Here is a 19,340-nt window from a genome sequence, read left to right on the forward strand (position 1 = left end):
TCTGGACTTGCTATAATCTTAATAAAATCTGAATGTTTGCTTCTGATTTGGAATCATATTTATAACATAATGAGATATAAATATTAAGATCACATATAATTTTGATAGAATCCTGTTATGCTCTGTTGATCGGGATGCCATAACTAACTATTTATTCTACTATTCTGATAATTGAAGCAATTAAAGTATCAAATTAAATTACGATATAATAAACCCAACTCTTCTTTTATTTATTTCTAAGAATCATAGGGAAAAATATTTCCCATGAAATTATAGGAAACTTATGCACCCTGCTATGTTTTTCTAGTGATGTTCTCTTAATTTACACCCCAAATAGCTAAAATATTGTCTTGTACTGACATATTTCGTCCTGCACATCTTATGGTCGTGAAAGGGTTAAGCATATGACGTACGCTACATGCTCATCAATAAACAAACACTTAAAGGTGGTAAACGACATGATTTCTTAACGCGTTAAATCAGTTTCATTAATCTTTCAATTTAATTTTTAGGTGCATGGCAACCAATTTCGAAAACGAAACATAATAGAACTATTCGAAAAATAATCGAATAAAGCTTTGCCCAACGAAGTAGATAAAATCCCAACTTTGTAGTTGAAATAATGCGTAGAATAAAACTATACATTGTAAAATAAACATATGCTTCACGAAATCAATAAATATACAACCGAGTCAATTTCATACTAATGTTTCAACAGGAAATTGTATTCGTATGTGCGTACACGGAAAATGTAATGTGATTGAAATGATATCCAAAACCAATAAAATTTGATTGCGAAATCCAAGCAGAACAGGATAAACTGATGACTAATTTAAGAATCCTAAACTTTGAGCGTACTTTCTATCATCTGTCTATTGTTTCAATGGCACCCAATGGCCATATTTATAAACAAGACAGACGAATCAGTAGATCTGCAATGCTTATTTTTGGCAGCTAATCGCTCAAATTCGTCATCTTCCTCATCTAATACCTAATGATGATTTGACACTGAACAGCTCGGCAAATGATCGTGTCCTAAACTGATTCATCGGTAACTTTGTTACTTGACTATTCGAAAAGATTCATTATTAGTCGAGCTTTCGTGGCCTTTGGTTGGAAAACAGTTCTGATAACTTACCGAAGTTTTACGAACAGTGATAACGTGATAACGTCTCTTGAAAAATCGTACATAATTATTGAAAGTTAGAGAGTTCACACGCGGAAATGGTGGTAAAGGTAAAGAAGGTTAAAAAGGCAAATGCAGAGGCAAATGCAGAGGCACCGCCATCGCCGCCCGAAGATGTAGAGGAAAAAGAGTCAACAGAGGCAGATTCCGAAGAGCTAGGGTCAGATGAACAGCCAGAGGATAACTGGGAAGATGAAATTTCGGAAGAAGAGGTTGATCCAGATAAAACAAAATTTGAATTGGTATAGATTTAAACAATGAATAAGTAATTCTATTGCATTATCACTCCAGCCATTTAACCGTTTTTCAGTTACACGAGTTCATGCAAAAAACTAACGACTTCCTAAGCCAGTACGATGATCTAATGGAAAACAGAAAACCGAATCGATCATTGTGGATCTCGAGATTAAGTGCATTAAGAGAACTTCTTATTGCATTGCTGCATCAGTTCATTCTCAATCAACTACCACGAGATGATTACCTTTGCATACACATAAAATGTTGTGGGGTAAGGCTGTTAATTGTCTGGTTTCTGGTTTTGGTTTCACCCAGTGACAAGCAAAGTAAAAATAACACAATGTACGCTAACCAATTGTGAATCGATGAATCTGAAACAAACGTGATCACTGCTAGCTATCAGTTCGTGAACTTGATTAGTTCAATAGTTAAATCATGCACTGTACATTGCTTGGGTGTTTTATTTTCAGAAAAAAATATCCTGTCTAACAATGTCTTGTGTTTTAGGATAAACTTATGAACAAAGAGGACTTCGTTGAACACTACCAAGAAGCTCATTCAAAAGCAAATGTTAACGCCGCGGGACCAGAAGTATATTTTTAGATCACAAACGAACGAATTTTTGTTTAATTATACCATATTTCAGTTGGAAACAGTAGTTGCTTACTACAAAAGCGTCAAGCTGTACAAGATACATGGGCGAGTCGTCAACAAAGAGCTATTATTTATGCTAAGAAGACTGCTACGGAAAACGAATACAATTTTGAAAGAATGATGCGGAGCGCGAAAGAAGTTGTCGAATTATGTTTTGTACAATCTAATGAAAAACTAAAAACAAAAATACAAATTAAGTTTCATACAAGCGAAACAATATTGATTGATATAACCTAATCGGCAATTTACGACTAATAAAGCTTAAGTTTTATTTAATCCTTGGCATGCGTTTCTGACTTCATACCCATAAATTCCCGTTTACTCTCTTACTATGTTATTATGTTCCAATTATTTTTTTAGGACGCTATTTGTTAGGAAAAAAAAAAATTTATTACATTAGAAAAACGATCGCAGCAGGCGTGCTGAAAATTTTCAATCCTTATTGCTCGTTCGAACATTTGTATTATAATTGTAATTATGCGGTGATTCTATGCAAAGTAGAAGTGATTTTTTATTTATTTTTCATATGGAGACGCAAGTTTCGAAGGAAAACTTTCCAAACCTAGGTTGAATTTAATTACAGTGAAGTCTTTTTAACATTACCAATCTTCTGTGTGTAAAGTTGGTGATTAAAGACAAATAGCGATCATGGAAATTTGATTCCCGATTTGACAGGGCTGGTGTAGTCGGTACTTATCTTAGCTTACCTATCTAGAATCTAGAAAACGTCTGCATGTAGCTCGATATATGGCCGCTCAATGCCCGGACACTTCGTAAATCTCCCTCCGCTTGATCGATCCACCTTGCTCGCTGTGCCTTGTGTCTCGTCCGGCATCCTTATGACATGCCCAACCCTATGTAGCCGTCCAATTTTAGCTGTCCGTAGAAGGTTCTTCAAGCAGCTGTTCCACAGCACTTTTCTTTCGAAAACACTGAGGGCTCGTTGATCTTCTGCCAACATAGTTCAGGTCATAGAGAACAACCGGTCTAATGAGTGTTTTGTAGATGGTCAATTTCGAGCGTTAGAGTACTTTACTCGAGAGTCCAAGTATGCACGATTTCCAGCCAAAATATGTCTTTGGATTCCTCTGCTGATATCATTATCGGATGTCACCAGTGATCCCAAATACACGAACTCGCCAACCACCTCGAGCAATATTCAACAAGAGACGAAATAGTCCATCACCTTGCCGTAGTCCTCTCCAAGATTCGAAGAGACTCGATACTCGGACGTAGCACATCACTCGCGATTCATTCTTGCTTTGACCAATCGCGTCAGTTTATCCATAAAACTGTGGTGTAGTCAGGCTCGTACCCAGAGGGGGGGGTGGTCAAGGGGCCCCGGCCTCTCCCGAAATCGGAAATTATAGATTGCTTTTTACATACTATTCACACATTTATTTCTTATACATAGAAAACTTTTTGGTTCAAGATTTTGGTTTAAAAAAAACTTTGGAGGCAAACGGCGGAGGAAGCCAAACAAAAGTTATGATATGATATCATGAGTCTAGTGCTCCTTTAGATTGCACCGTGAAATTGTGTTTTAGAGAATTTCGTGGTGATTGAGACTCCACTACCGATGAAGCCCGTAGCGGAATGTACTTTGATGCGTTTACAAAGGACAATGTCAAAACTACACGAGATGGTGCTGGATGACTGGAAATAGAAGGTGCGCGAGCCGACAGATGCAACAAGGATTAGTACATAGCGCACTTACCATAGTTTGAGTAAGATTCTGCAGATGAAAAGATATCCGCTGGATGCCGCGAATACATACTCCGAACTGAAAAGACCAACGCGAGCGCACTTCGGAAACGTGCTAGACTATGCTGCTGCAAATTCGGTAGGACTTTTTGGTAACTGTTGACGAAACCTGGATCCATTATTACACATCCAGAAATGAACTAAAGCCGGAATGAGTCTAGGGAGGCTCAATGGGTTCATGACGTCAGTTATCTGGGAACGGCATAGCAAACTTTTCATAAACTGCATTGAAAAAGGAAAAATAAACCATCTACAGTGAATCAATATGCGTGCATTATTGGAGCGATTGTATAACGAAAAGATAGACAGTGTGCCTGTATATAAGAGCAACGCAATCATCAACGATTCCAATTGCTTCCCCATCCACATTATTCACCCAATTTGGCTTTCTAGGACTATCACGATCTCCTTGCGCTTATCTGTTCCAAACTATCAAGAAATCGATGTGAGTTTCATTTTGTAGTTTTCGACCGCTACTTCCGGAACCTGAAATTGGGAATTTATGTTTGATCTGGCCTCCTCCCGGAACGAAACCTTGAGTACGGGCCTGGGTGTAGTCAATGGAATTGTTCTAATAAGGTAAGACATCAACTTTTCGTCTCCTCATTATCTTTGATCCTTTCCTGTGAACGATAGAGATGGGGTCGGCCGGTAATGGTGGCTATCGTAATGTAAAGAAACGCTTCGGCGTGGTTGTTCCATGTTCCACGGTAAACTTGTGTTATGTTCCAATAACACAAATCAACCAGATCTATCTATTTTTAAGCTTCGCATTCAACTCATCAGTTTCTCGTTGCTCGAAACGAATTCCTAGTATAGGAGTTCGACTTGATTAGGAAATGTCCAACACAGGTTATAGTTGTAAATCATTACTATTATTACTTGCAGTGTAATCATGATCACTCAAAGAGAGTATGGGTAAACAAAATCCCGTTCAATATCATTATACTGCCGTTTTACACTTAATTGTCCTTATTCTTTGGGAATTCGTATACATATGGACAATTAGGCGTAGAACGGCAATATGATGATGCTCTATAAACTCAAACAATGAAATGATAATCATTCAAAATCATTCTCACGATTATCAGTCATTCTCCTGCACGATTTTCCCTGAAAATAATGACATTCAATGAGGTGAGTGGTGGTGCAGTAATATCGTCAATAAAAACAGCACGTATTATTTTCATACATACTGTGGTTAAAAATAATTATAAAGACAATAATAGCAATAGTAAAATCCAATCACAAAGCATGTTTCCTGCTTTGGTTTTAAAAATATTACACTATTAACAAAAATTTCATACACAGAAGTAACAGAAGCGCAAGATTTCGCTTGTTTGGCGGACCCAATGAATACAGCAATCACAAATAAACATTCAACAGTAAAATTCGGCGTTCCGCTGGCATCCATAAATCAGATTCATGCTAAATCGAATGTTTAATCGAAAGTATTGCATGGTATAGAATCAACCAGCAGAAATTGAAACAAAATCTTTTGTCTTTGTAGAAAATATTCTGAATGTGATTTTATTTTGGGTACATTTGCATTGCATATTGCTGTTGCGAATTGGAAGCTCTAAAATAGCATAATCAATTTCATTACAAGATGGCTTCCGATATCAGAACAACGTTACGTTCTTGTAAAGATCGCAGCATTTTTTTTCCTCATCAGCGATGACTGAGCTGCCGGCGTGTGTATGTATTGAATTCCGGATCCAAGATAAATCCATTTGATTGCCGCCAATATTCCTCGCCGAGTTTTTCGCACCGTCGGCGCTGGAAAAAAAACTCGGCGAGGAATATCGGGGACAACCAAATGAATTTTATCCCGGATCCGGGATTCTAATACATACATACGCCGGCAGCTCAGTCATCGCTGATGAGGAAAAAAATCGTCCCGGATAGTCCCGGATGGTCCCGACCCGGTCGTCCCGGTATAGTGCGAACAGGCTATTATGCCGTGTGCCACGTTCCCACAGAACTTCACACAGAGAAACAAAAATAGTAAAAATAACCAAATTTGAGTTTCACACAACGTGTTTTGTTTTTAATTGAAATTGTGAAAAAAAGAAAACCTTGTGTAATATTGAATATACTATTGCTTTAAACTAGAAAACAAGACAATTAATTTTTCGCACAGGATAAGTTGGTTGCAATCAATGTTTTGATCAGCATAACAAATGTTTTACTTGTGCATTCCTGTCAATTTCTGGGCAAACAATAATACAGCGAATTTCATTTGAAAAATCAGTTTGGACTCAACGAACATTTGATACAGTCAATATGTGATGTGTTTTAAATTTTAAAAACCATTTATTCATTAGCCTACACTCTTAGAAAAAATGAATTTCACGCTTGACGTAAATTCAAGCATGCCATAATTTCTTCGGTGATGACACAATATTACATCTATTAACATGTAAAAATAAACTTCGCGTCTATATCGATGTAAGCTTAAGCTACATTAACTGTGAAGTTACTGATATGACATGCTTTGAATCGTGAATATGTAAGTGAATCGCGACGCTCCATTTATGTGCATCTATAAAGATATAAATTTTTCTTAACGTGTACACACCTAGAAAATATCGTGTAAATTTACGTCTTCTAAGACCGACATACACGAGCGTAAAAAAACAACTCATTTTTACAGTAAATCTTACAAATATTTAATGCATCCTGACATATTTTTATGTTTTGAATCATGTAAATTTACTCGTTTACTTCAAAAGTAGTGTATATTCGACACATATTCTTGTAAAATTCAGTTAAATTACGAATTACGTTCCTATGATTTGAGTCATATACGGATTTACGTCGGATTTATCGGTAAATTTCATTTTTTTTGCTGTGAAGATCAGAATTTTACTTCGAATCAAACAGATATCATTCATCAGCAAAGTTAAATTCTGATCTACACAGCAAAAAATAATGAAATTTACCGATAAATCCGACGTAAATCCACATATGACCCAAATAATAAGAACGTAATTCGAAAATTGACTGAATTTTACAAGAATGATTTACATATGTGTCGAACATACACTACTTTTAAAGTAGACGAGTTAATTTACATGATTCAACCCTTCAAAACAATCATATTCTAGTTTGAGATTAACATAGATCAAATTTAATAATATACTGACTGTTTTGTTATTCTAAAAAAGCTCCATTTCTCTGCGTGTTGTACGTTGAGCATAAAACATACTATTTCTAATATCTTTGGATTGCTTAACTCATTTCTAACGAAGTGTTATAGATAAAATTCCTGGAAGATTATGGATTTCAATGATAATTTGATGGTTAAAGCCGGGGTAAAATAAATGATATAAAAAATGATAATTTCATCTGTACGTTAGTTCGTTCATAGTAGAAGACAGTATAAAAGGCGCAAGGTCGACATAACTTTGCATAAAACGCGTGAACACGAAATTTGAGGTGTTTCCGGAATGCTGTTTTGATACAATATTGCATTTTTAAGGGCTAACTATTTAGATTTGCGATATATTAGATCGAAGATTCTAAGCAAACTATGAATAATGACTTCATAAACACGATGTAGTTAACTCATAGGACCTATTTTGATATCCCTGTCGATCTTTTTGGCAAACATGAACCTTGTCTGAGCAGTGTCTATTTTTTTACATTACCTTTTGTGCATTCCACATACCTATTAACTTACAGTGTTGTGCTCAACAAACGATACAAGCGTGCAAAAAACGACGAAAAATATTCCTACCACCATAACAATTCAGAGGAAGTGCGGCCACTTCAAGAATGCCAAAAACAACAACAGTCACAACGTTCGCGTTAGAAATAGTTTCTTTGTCCTGAGGGGTTAAAATTCGTCATTATATCAAATCACTATCACATTAGCTTTCGCGATCAGAAGACAAGATATCGGCGGGCATCAACACTACGATGGTACAAACCGATGGATTCTATCGACAACGAACATTGGACTTCAGTGATAAATATCGAAATGTAATATAATTGTTGTTCAATTGTTAATTGTAATATTAATACATTCTATGTTTTTAATAGCTTCAGAAATTTACCACCGATGTTGAACACTTTCTGGAAGAGTACAATAATGTTATAGAGTACCGAAATGTGTACCGGAGAAACTACCAACGACATCTGAAAGAAATTGCATGCAATCTACAATTGTTGATATCAAAATTCGATCAAATTAATCGAGAAGATACTCACAATCAACTGTTTAAGCAGTTGTTCTGCTGTGGGGTTAGCCAGTATAAGGAATATAAATTGCAATTCTTTTACAATTGTTGCTAATTTGTAGGCTTTGTTCGAAGACTGCACTGACCTGAGGGAGCACTATTTCAGATTCCATTACACACCGCGGTTGGTTCATCCGAATATTGTTGAGGTGAGATAATACTGAAGTACGAATCAAATGATGAATTAACGCTGACTTGCTTACAGCTGGAATCAGGTCATGGGAAATTGGAACATTTCCGGTGTCGTCTAGATGAATATTTACATTATGGTACGGAAAGCTCTGCCGCTTTACTGGTGAACTTGAAGAAGCTTTTGAGTTGTATTCTTCATACCCTGCAACTGGATGAATTAGCGAAAATAACTCCCGAAGAAAAGCCAGATTACTTGATTTTCAAGTGGAGAGAATACCGTTTGATTAAATCTATAAATTAGAGCGTGTAATAAAAAAAATTAAAAAGATAACAATAGTTTTATTCCATGAGTTAGATATGTAAGTTTCGAATGAGTTTATTTGATTAGGACCAGTCACGTACCCAGAGGGGGGGCCGAAAAAGTTTGTGGAAAAGTTTGAAGTGTATGTAAAAAACAGCCGTCAAAGGCACACCGAGAATTAGGTACATAAGCAATCTTCAGTAACATTATTTTTTAATCTTTAGGCCCCTCTCCAAATGAAATCCTGGGTACGGGCCTGAATAGGACAATTGCAAACTTGCTTATTCAAAATATTAATCCTGTTTTTCGCATCTTCCTGACAATCGGTGGAGTTCTCGTAAAAATGCTTTGATTCGAAAAAAGATTCGACCCACTTTGCGACTTCTTCGAAGTCAGCGTAATGTACCTTATGATCAAAAAAGAACCGGAATTTTCATTTTAAAATTCCCGCGCTTGTCCAATCGGTAAACTTTTATTCTCTCAACGTTGACAACACTTTTATACACATTCTGTCAAATTTTGACGCATATCGTACGATTAGTTTTTGTTTGGTGTCTATACAAAGAAGTTGAAAAATTTTCGCGTGGCGATTTTTATAATGGATGAAAATTTAGAACAACGTGCGTTCATCAAATTTTTTGTTGCAAATGGATTTAAGTGTTCCGAAACGTTGAAAATGTTAGAAAAGGCCTTTGATGAATCGTGTCTAGGAAAAACACAGGCATACGAGTGGTATAAACGCTTCAAAGGTGGTCGTACAAGCTTGGATCATGATGAGATCCCTGACCGCCCAACAACATCTGTTACTGAAGAAAACATTGAATCGGCGAAGCAAATCGTGTTGCAAAATCGTTCTGTACCGATTAGAGAGATTGCTGTGTTGTTGGGCATCTCTTATGGATCAGCCGAACACATTTTAACTGATGTTTTGGGTTTGAAATGCGTCGCTTCCCGGCTGGTGCCAAAAAAGCTGAATTTCATTCAAAAACAGCGTCGTGTTGATCTGGCCAAAGAGATGATTTCCAACGCCGATAGTGACCCCACATTCATCGAATGCATCATAACTGGTGATGAGGTGTGGATCTATGAGTATGACGTCGAAACCGCACAACAATCGACCGAATGGCGCTTCGAAGGCGAGCCGTTGTTCTAAATTTTCATCCATTATAAAAATCGCCACACGAAAATTTTTCAACTTCTTTGTATAGACGCCAAACAAAAGCTAATCGTACGATATGCGTCAAAATTTGACAAAATGTGTATAAAAGTGTTGCCAACGTTGAGAGAATAAAAGTTTACCGATTGGATAAGTGCGGGAATTTTAAAATGAAAATTCCGGTTCTTTTTTGATCATAAGGTAGCTAAGCGAGTGCTTGTCCCATCTTGGTGATAATCAGAAGGGGTTAGGATTTCCCATCCAAACTCCTCGATCTACTACCGGACTAATTCCTAATTGTGAGGTGTATAGTATAACTTGAATCTATCCGATGCCATATTTTGCTAGCTTTAGCTGAATTGCTCAGCTCAAATCGATCATTTGTTGTTCATAACATTGAGTATTAACAATTTCACTCGGTTTCAGTAGTATATAATAAACTGATCCCACAAAATGCGGATCACTATCTGCTTGCTAAATGTATTTAATTGCAGTTTTTGAGCTTAAGATTCTCAAAATAGATCCACCTTTTATCGACAGTCACACAATCCGATGCGGAATTGATTTGACTGAAAAGGTCAGTAACATTTCACAAATTGTTCGAAAGGTTTCTGGCTGTCTTGGGCTTTCGAATATATGGAAAAAGCTGTTTGTTTTTCAGTCACCTTCGTGCAACACTTTTTTTCAAGGGCCTTTCATGTTCCTCGTTTCTTATACAAAAATTGCCACTTTTAAAGTGTTGAAACATTATTTGCATGTAGCTCCCGATAGAACATGAGAACCGTATGCCCACTCACGCATTCGATGAGATTCAACAGCGGATTTCTTCGAACAAACACACAAAATCAATGTGTTGCTATTGATCAATATTAGGTTAAAAATTAAACCCACTTTTACCACGTCACACATATAATTCCAGTACCGGAAGTATAACCTGAAGAAAATTTGAAAGCAATTGATGCTGATTTTTAGACCCTTGATGCGAATCTAAGACGAATTCACCATCCATTTTTTCTCATAACTTATATAAAGGATTAAAATGTTCAACACTCATCACCGAAAGTCTGATCCGGACAAAATTGATGAGACCGTTAAACCTTTTATTCAAAACTACGACCATAAAAACCGGAGCCATCTCTGAGAAATCGATTTGAGATCTACTAAAATGTCTTCTGATAAAATTTTCCGGAATTGGAAACCGATTCCAAATACAGAGGGGTCTCGTATAACGCGGTACACCGGGGGCGTGAAAAGCGAATCCGCGTTAAACTTGACCCAGAGCATATGGGATTTCGACTGATTGGGGCTGTGAACGATTATCTCGCTTCGGTCGACAGATAGAGCTATACAATCTTCGGCAAACTTGTTGTAGATACTTAGACCAACAATTTAGTGCAGTTTGACCGACAATTTGTTGAGAACTGCACCGCCAGGGGCGCTTTGAAAAGAGCATGAAATAATTCATATGTTCACAATAGAAAAACAGTTTGAACATGAAATATCGCAAATATTTTACTTTCGGTGGTGTCGGCGTTTTCGGAAAGAATGCTCCGGAGGTCAAAACAGATCAAATTGTGTAAACAGTAATTGAAATTTCTCGCATGGCTGACTCTTGTGTGCCATTCAACGTTCGAAATTCCTGCAACTCAAAATCATGTTGACTTATTAAGATGGTTTCTTCGAGAAGGTGTTTCAAGGTTCCAATACCTATTGAACGATTGATGAAACAGCTCTTATTGTATCTACAATGTGATGTTCTGTAACTGAATACCATACTTGTTTATGAGAGTGATCTTATCGATCAGTTTTTGAATAAGTTGATGAAGGAGAGACAGATTTTGAACAACTAACTGTTTTTAGTAAGTAAGTTACTAAAGTATTAAGATGAATAAGCTATCGACATCTGAAATCTGAGGAATTCGATAGTGTGAAAACTAGAATTTCATACTTAATGTTTTGATTATTTATACAATTATATAATGTCAAGTGCATAAAATGTGACATATATTGCTCATATAGTTCGATTTTATTTTTTAGTTGAATTAAACCTTTTTTATTGAACAGGGAAAAGCCCAATGGAGCGAAAATTTCATAGTCACACTCTTCATCAGGCAGTAAATCTATAAATTCAGTTTTTGTAACAAGTGCGGATAACCAATTCGAGATTGTAACAAAAGCTGCTACGTAAACGACCAAAGACATATTTCGGTGAACTGATAAGAAGCAAAAATCGAAAAGTTCGCAGGATTTCTCGAGTCATCCAGCCTTTTTTATTGCTCCGGTTACTGGGAGATTCGAACGCTGAAAATTTTTTAAAGCACGTGATTTGGTACATTATTAACACTCCAAATATCAAGCCTGAAAAAAAGTTGGAACGGTTACTTCGTTTTTCAACGAATCTTAATAAATTTTACACCCACGAATTTTGTGAAGTTCGTAAATTGAATCAAACATTTTGTAGCAGACCGTTTTTTTTCGTTCCAGGTTTTTTTTCACGCGCCCAAAATGCCCTATCTGCTTAATTTCTACTGGATGCTCAGAAAGTTAGCTACAACGTATATATAGGAAAAAATTACATATTCACGTCTCTAACACAACCAAATAAAACGAAAGAAAGAATCTATGATCGTTCTCTCTGTTGCATTGTATTTGTTTTTTTTTTATATTCTAGCTTTCAACGCGACTCAACTAGTATATAGTAGTATGTGTGCAAGAAAGTAATTCTGCAGAAACACACTAACACAATTACGATAGCGTCGCGTAGGATGTATGCGTAGTAGATTTGTTAGTGAATCGCATGACACAAAATCATTTTATGACGGAGGGAAGCACATGAGTTCGCATTATTTTGCGAATCCTCCGAAATAACAGCTATTTTAACAAACCGAAAAATTCAGAAAACTATATAGAAACCGCATTTTTCGAAACTTGAGAAATCCCATAAAAGTAATCATATTTCTCATCAAGTCTGTTCACGACCAGACAGCTATGAATTCCTACACAAGCATTGTATAGGAAATCTCTACCGTCAACTAATATAAATCACGAAACAAACAAATATAATTTTCCCAAAAAATAGATTTCTTAGTCATCATGATCACAATAGCGCAAACCTTTTTTTCGAATACTAAACTACTGTTCACATTATCGAATACTTTTTGATAAACCAAGCAATGTTGATGAAGATACACTGCTCTTAAATTATCACACACAAGCTTTTATCAATCTTCTAACCAGTTTGTAAACCCTCCAAAAAACGATCTTAATAAATCAACAAAATCAAGATTACAGGAATTGCCAACCCAGAATTACACACCAACGTCACCAAGTGAGAAAAAAATTTACAACTGTTCACACTATTTAATCTGTTTTTACCTCCTTTACTTTCTTTCCGAAAACACCGCCAATCTATATCATCAGGTTTTAGAGATATAACATAATAAATTTTATGTGATCACAATAGCGCCATTCTGTGGGAAGGTTCTAAACTAACATAGTTTTCATAATTCATTCCTAACAACTTTCCAACAAACAAAACCGCTCTATATCCTTAAGCTCTTTTTATAAGAACAAAATTCTGATAATTAATATTTGTATTCAAGCACACTAGCTACATCTGATGGAGTAAGTCCGAGTTAATACTTTTGCTGTTTGACAAACTCCCGAATTCCCGCATTCTTCAAAATACTATAATTTGTGAGTTACAAATCGTTTTGTCTGTATTAAGCGAATGATTTATATCATGCATTTTTGAAGCGCCCCTAGCGGAGCAGTTCTTAACTAATTGTCTGTCAAACTACACTAAATTGTTGGTCTAAGTATCTACAACAAGTTTGCCGAAGATTGTATAGCTCTTTCTGTCGACCGAAGCGGGATAATCGTTCACAGCCCCAATTAGTCGAAATCCCATATGCTCTGGGTCCCGTTTATCGCGGTTATCCGGCAATAACGAATCCGGCAACAACGAATACCGGCAAAACCGAATCCGCGTTGTACGAGACCCCACTGTACATCCCAGCAGTAAGTTTATGGGATCATATTACCTTTCTTAAATATCAGGTGTACAACTTTGCTTTCGCCGTTCTTTTTCCAAAATTTAAAGCTTTATAGCGAAAAAATGCTTACAGATGTATTATGTATTGTCCGTCGTTAGCGACTACATTCTCTCATCTTTCCGGAAATTTTCGGATCCCGGCTCGAAAAACGGAGTCCTCTTTTGACGCTATCCATGAAGCAATCCTTTTTTCCAACTCTTCGAAGGATTGAACATGTTGATCTGCCAGGCTGTGTGCCATCGAATGGAATAGGTGGAAATCAGAAGGGGTGACATCTGGGGAATACGGTGGGTGGGACAAGACTTCCCATTTCAGCGTTTCCAGGTACTTTTTGACCACTTTTGCGACCTGAGGCCTAGCATTGTCGTGTTGGAGGATGACTTTGTCATGTCGCTTTTGATATTGTGGCCGCTTTTCTTTTAGCACGCGACTAAGGCGCATCAGTTACGTTCGGTAGCGATCGCCTGTGATGGTTTCACCCGGTTTTAAGAGCTCGTAGTAAATCACACCGAGCTGATCCCACCAAAATACAAATCAACACCTTAGCGCCGTGAATATTCGGTTTTGCCTTTGACGAAGTAGCATGCCCGGGCTTTCCGCATGATTTTCTGCGCTTAGGATTATCGTATCGAACCCACTTTTCATCACCAGTTACGATTTGATGTAAAAACTCCTTACGATTTTGTCTTTGAAGCAGTTGCTCACATACAAATAGACGGCGCTCGATGTCCCTCGGTTTCAACTCGTACGGCACCCAGTTTCCTTCTTTCAGAAATCATGCCCAGGGCCTTGAGACGTTTTAAAATGGCTTGCTGACTCACTTCCAACGATTCGGCAAGCTCTTCTTGGGTTTGACACGAATCTTCATCAAGCAATGCTTCTAGTTGTTCATCTTTGAAGGTTTCTTCTCTTCCACCACCATGTTTGTCTTCGACATCGAAATCACCATTTTTAAAACGTTGAAACCACTCCCGACACGTTCTTTTACTCAGAGCAGCATCACCGTAAGTTTCTGAGAGCATTCGATGCGCTTCAGCTGCATTTTTTTCGAATTGTATCAGAAAAGTAAAACTTCCCGCGAATGGCGAGAATTGGGCACATAAACAGACATTTTCGAGCGTGAAAAATACAAAAACAAGAACAACTGTCACTGAAACGGCGATGACAATTCGTTAGGCACTGTACACACTTACTTTAAGGGCATTATCATATATGTATTTTGACCAGTCTCAGCCGGTACAGCCACCTATCGAAAAACGGCGGAAAAAAAGTTGTACACCTGATATTAAAATCGGTCCAGCAGTCACTGAAAAAAGGCGGATGAGTAATGTCAGACACATAACTGAATGACGTGAATTTCGTAAACTGACGTGTTTTGTTTTCACACTTCCGAATATTGATAATTGTACGTACTAGTTGATTGACTGTGTGAATTGTGGAAACTTTCAAAGCTGCACTTGCAGAATCTACCGGTATACAAGACCGATTACGATGATATTGAAAATGCAATGTTTAAAATCATTCATACATTCATTTATATGGGATATATCCCAAAAACCATCTAGGATTTCTAATTGTAAGTTGGGAATTAATATGACATTAATTTCAATAACTTAACAGTTCGGCTGAAAAGTTCGTATCGTTTAATAGAAACACACATTTTTTGCCAAAATTCGTTTTTATTATGCAACATAATTGCCATCAGAGGCGATTATAGCGATCTTCCAACTTTTCGATACCATTTTTGTAGTACGATTTGTCCTTCGCCTCAAAATAGGCCTCAGTTTCAGCGATTACCTCTTCATTGCTTCTAAATTTTTTACCAGCGAGCTTTCTCTTGAGGTCTGAGAACAGGAAAAAGTCACTGGGGGCCAAATCTGGAGAATACGGTGGATGAGGGAGCAATTCGAAGCCCAATTCGTTCAATTTCAGCATGGTTTTCATCGACTTGTGACACGGTGCATTGTCTTGATGAAACAAAACTTTTTTCTTCTTCAAATGAGGCCGTTTTTTTTTTAAATTTCGTCCTTCAAACGCTCTAATAACGCTATATAATAGTCACTGTTGATGGTTTTTCCCTTTTCAAGGTAGTCGATGAAAATTATACCATGCGAATCCCAAAATACAGACGCCATAACTTTACCGGCCGATTGTTGAGTCTTTCCACGCTTTGGGTTCGGTTCATCGCGTGCAGTCCACTCAGCTGACTGTCGATTGGACTCCGGAGTGAAGTGATGGAGCCATGTTTCGTCCATTGTTATATATCGACAAAAAAATCGGTTTTATCTCGATATAACAGCTCCAAACACAGCTCAGCATCATCTATTCGTTGTTGTTTTTGATCGATTGTGAGCTCACGCGGCACCCATTTTGCACAAAGCTTTCTCATATCCAAATATTCGTAAATAATATGTCCAACACGTTCCTTTGATATCTTTAGGGTGTCAGCTATCTCGATCAACTTCACTTTACGGTCATTGAAAATCATTTTGTGGATTTTTTTCACGTTTTCATCGGTAACAGCCTCTTTTGGACGTCCACTGCGTTCATCGTCTTCGGTGCTCATATGGCCAGTACGAAATTTAGCAAACCACTTACGAATTGTTGCTTCGCCCGGTGCAGAGTCTGGATAACACTCATCAAGCCATTTTTTGGTATCGGCGGCACTTTTTTTCATCAAAAAGTAGTGTTTCATCAACACACGAAATTCCTTTTTTTCCATTTTTTTCACAATAACAAAAGTAGCTTCACTCAAAATGCAATATCTCACAAACTAATAATCAGACAGCTGTCAAATTTATACACGTATCTTTGGTACTAACTGGAAATGGTATGGATTTAATTCTAGTGGCGCCCTCTCATAGAAACGATATGAACTTTTCAGTCGATCTGTTACTTGTCAAACCCTCTCGAGAATACAAATTTTATAGTGTTTGTTGTACTCATAAATAGGTATTTTACTTTAACCGTATCTAGTCCTATATACCAGATATATAACGGTATAAGCAGTGGCGTATCGGAGGGGCAAAGGGGGCTCTCGCCCCGGGTGCAATGTTTTTAGGGGGCCGCAGACTAATGCTCGCCCAAATCATAGTGCTGGAGATGGAGTTCAGCTTGGTTTTTTTTTCGCTCACTAAAACCGCCGATGGGGCGCCAAATTCCTCGGTACGCCACTGGGTATAAGTGACGTAACCGACAAAACACGTTGTTTTTTACTGACCAATTTTCTTTGAGATGACTGAACTGATTTTAAATAGTTTAGGCTCGTTCGAATAGAGGGTTGATCATTTAAAGTGGAGGCATTTATTTCTGTACAAAATATATGAAAAAATAAACATTTTTATTTATTTTCTATCCGATTATAAAAACATTTAATTTGGTTCAAGAATATATGTAACAGCTCATTTACAGGTTAACCTTATTTTGTGCTAGGGCACATAACCAATTTCACTATCTTTGCATCTTATCAAATTGCACTGCTTACTGCAAACTTAAACAGATCAATTTGAAACGCTTAGCAGACGTAAAGATATTGCTATTTGCAACACACTTGTAATAAGCACCGAAGTGCTAAGTCTTTCCTGACGTGCCGAACGAAAACAAGCACAAAATAAGATTAACCCCTAAATGACCATCTAAATCGGCCAGTATTAGTCGAAACATGTTTTCGTTCGGCACGTGAACTGTTTAAATTTATAGTGAGCAGTTCATTTTGAACTGCTCTGCGACGACGAGTCTAAGGTGAAACGTAAAGATAGTATGTATCAGCTATTTTTTGAAAATGATATTGCATAAATGGCCACCTTTGGACCTTTTGTACAAAACGTCATGACATTTTCCATCGTTTTGGCCAATGTATCGGTAAATATGGCGACGATTTCACGTCGTATGTTGTCTTTGAGTTGAGCTATGGTTCTTGGCTAATCAGCGTATACTTCAGATTTCAAGTAGCCCCACAAAAAAGTCAGGAATCGGGTGATCCCTGGGGCCAGTCAAAATCACCGTTTTTCGATATGACTCGTCCGGGGAACAATGGTCGTAACAAATCGATGGTTAGTCGAGCTGTATGGCATGTTGCACCGTCCTGATGAAACCAGTAGCATTTTGAACCATTTTCACGAACAATGAGCATCACGAACACAGTGGCATAGAACCGACAGTTTTGTTCAATAACGCATCCATTGAACGTGAAATATGGAGAGAGGTCCGAGCGATGCCCAACTCCTGAAAACGACGACGAGACGATGTTGTCGGCTCCTTCTCAGCACTGTCTCGTACGGCTTCAATATTTTCATCGGAACGTCCAGAATTCACAAATTTTCCGTTTTTTATTTTTCTAACGAAGCGCACGTTTGGTTTTCACAATTAAGAAATTATTTTGAATGAAAATGTGAACAATTTCAACGCGTTCTTTTGGTGTGCACTGTTCGGTATGTCATTAGCCAATCTGACAGTTCTGTCAAAAGTTATTGGGTTGCCCGATTCTTCCACTTTAAATGACCCAACCTGTAATTTTATTATATAAAAAATTGTGTTTTTTTTATCTTCAAACGAACACCTACAGATGCTTCGAGGGGAATTTTTTTGCTTTCTTCGATTTCTGTACAGTGAGGCAGTGAAAATGGACCAATTATCAACCGTTTTATAGAGTGCCCCTCTAATAGCAATATAGTGAAACTGCTTTGAAATGGTATGGAAACCCGCCTTCAAACCCATATCTTCAAATACTAAACGGTTAATCACAGTATTTGTCGGCAAACCGCTAATGAATAAAATTTCTCGAGAATTAGAAAGCCGTACTAGTGTTTATGGCCGAATGATCGAATTTTGGCTGTCCCGGTTCTCTTTTTGTAGGTTATTTTTGTTGATGCCTAAACCAACATTCTTATTTTGATTCAAAAGTCATGAGCAATATATATGGAATATTAGCAATATGAGAAAGGTCTCATTACACTACATAGTGGATTAGAATAGATTTTTTTGAAATTTTACCACGTTGCTTAAGAAACAAATTGATCTAAACAAAATTTAATGCCAAGCTATGAAAAATAAAACGGCCACTGAGAATGATTCATATTCATATTTCAAATATTTCATTCATTCATACGTTTCATATTTTTGCATAATTATCGTTCCTCTGAAATTGGAATAAAAATCGAAATAAATTTTATTTGAATCTAAGCTTGGAAACATAAGTCCGGCAGTCTCTGAGAATCTCAACTTTTTATGCTCGAAGTAAAACGTTTGGTAAGTTTTGTAGAAAGCAGATTGTTTTGATTGCAATTTTATCTACCGAGCAACGAAATCGACGGAATGAAACCGTGGATACGATATTTTTAGATAATCGTGTGTTCTAATAGTGATCAGTTGCGATTCGTCATGAAATGCATGCAGCTGTTTACATCTGCCATCAGAAAAAAAAATCAAAACAAGCTAATTCCATTGCATCCAATCAAAACAACAATGCGCAATCATGATGCATCAAAAATCACGGTACAGAATTAGAATATGTTGTTTACTTGAATCGCTTGAACTCAGATGCATCGTTATCCATCCAACTGATCCCGATCATTACGTCATGATTTGAAGTGATATTAATACAACCTTGTGC

At 37.1% G+C, this 19,340-nt stretch overlaps 2 protein-coding genes across 2 annotated transcripts; both read left to right on the plus strand.

Annotated features, from left to right (window-relative positions):
* Window positions 1–1,066: 1,066 nt before the first annotated feature.
* LOC131432336 (uncharacterized) lies at window positions 1,067–2,353 on the plus strand. The gene is made up of 4 exons (XM_058598546.1): window positions 1,067–1,428; window positions 1,497–1,694; window positions 1,931–2,014; window positions 2,070–2,353. Exons 1-4 carry the CDS (start codon window positions 1,225–1,227, stop codon window positions 2,196–2,198), a joined length of 615 nt encoding a protein of 204 aa, XP_058454529.1. The 5' UTR covers window positions 1,067–1,224; the 3' UTR covers window positions 2,199–2,353.
* A 5,318-nt stretch (window positions 2,354–7,671) lies between these two features.
* LOC131430078 (uncharacterized) lies at window positions 7,672–8,551 on the plus strand. The gene is made up of 4 exons (XM_058594727.1): window positions 7,672–7,828; window positions 7,889–8,089; window positions 8,148–8,234; window positions 8,291–8,551. Exons 1-4 carry the CDS (start codon window positions 7,766–7,768, stop codon window positions 8,516–8,518), a joined length of 579 nt encoding a protein of 192 aa, XP_058450710.1. The 5' UTR covers window positions 7,672–7,765; the 3' UTR covers window positions 8,519–8,551.
* Window positions 8,552–19,340: the final 10,789 nt, after the last annotated feature.

Source organism: Malaya genurostris, chromosome 2 (genome assembly GCF_030247185.1).
Source record: "Malaya genurostris strain Urasoe2022 chromosome 2, Malgen_1.1, whole genome shotgun sequence".
In the NCBI taxonomy this organism is placed as follows: Eukaryota; Metazoa; Arthropoda; class Insecta; order Diptera; family Culicidae; genus Malaya; species Malaya genurostris.

Excerpts from the sequence above, each read along its gene's own strand:
- LOC131432336 (XM_058598546.1), top strand. The coding sequence starts at position 1,225 with ATGGTGGTAAAGGTAAAGAAGGTTAAAAAGGCAAATGCAGAGGCAAAT. Across the intron at positions 1,695-1,930 it reads TACACATAAAATGTTGTGGG|GATAAACTTATGAACAAAGA; the intron begins GTAAGGCTGTTA and ends CTTGTGTTTTAG. Across the intron at positions 2,015-2,069 it reads TTAACGCCGCGGGACCAGAA|TTGGAAACAGTAGTTGCTTA; the intron begins GTATATTTTTAG and ends ACCATATTTCAG.
- LOC131430078 (XM_058594727.1), top strand. The coding sequence starts at position 7,766 with ATGGTACAAACCGATGGATTCTATCGACAACGAACATTGGACTTCAGT. Across the intron at positions 7,829-7,888 it reads TCAGTGATAAATATCGAAAT|CTTCAGAAATTTACCACCGA; the intron begins GTAATATAATTG and ends TGTTTTTAATAG. Across the intron at positions 8,235-8,290 it reads TTCATCCGAATATTGTTGAG|CTGGAATCAGGTCATGGGAA; the intron begins GTGAGATAATAC and ends ACTTGCTTACAG.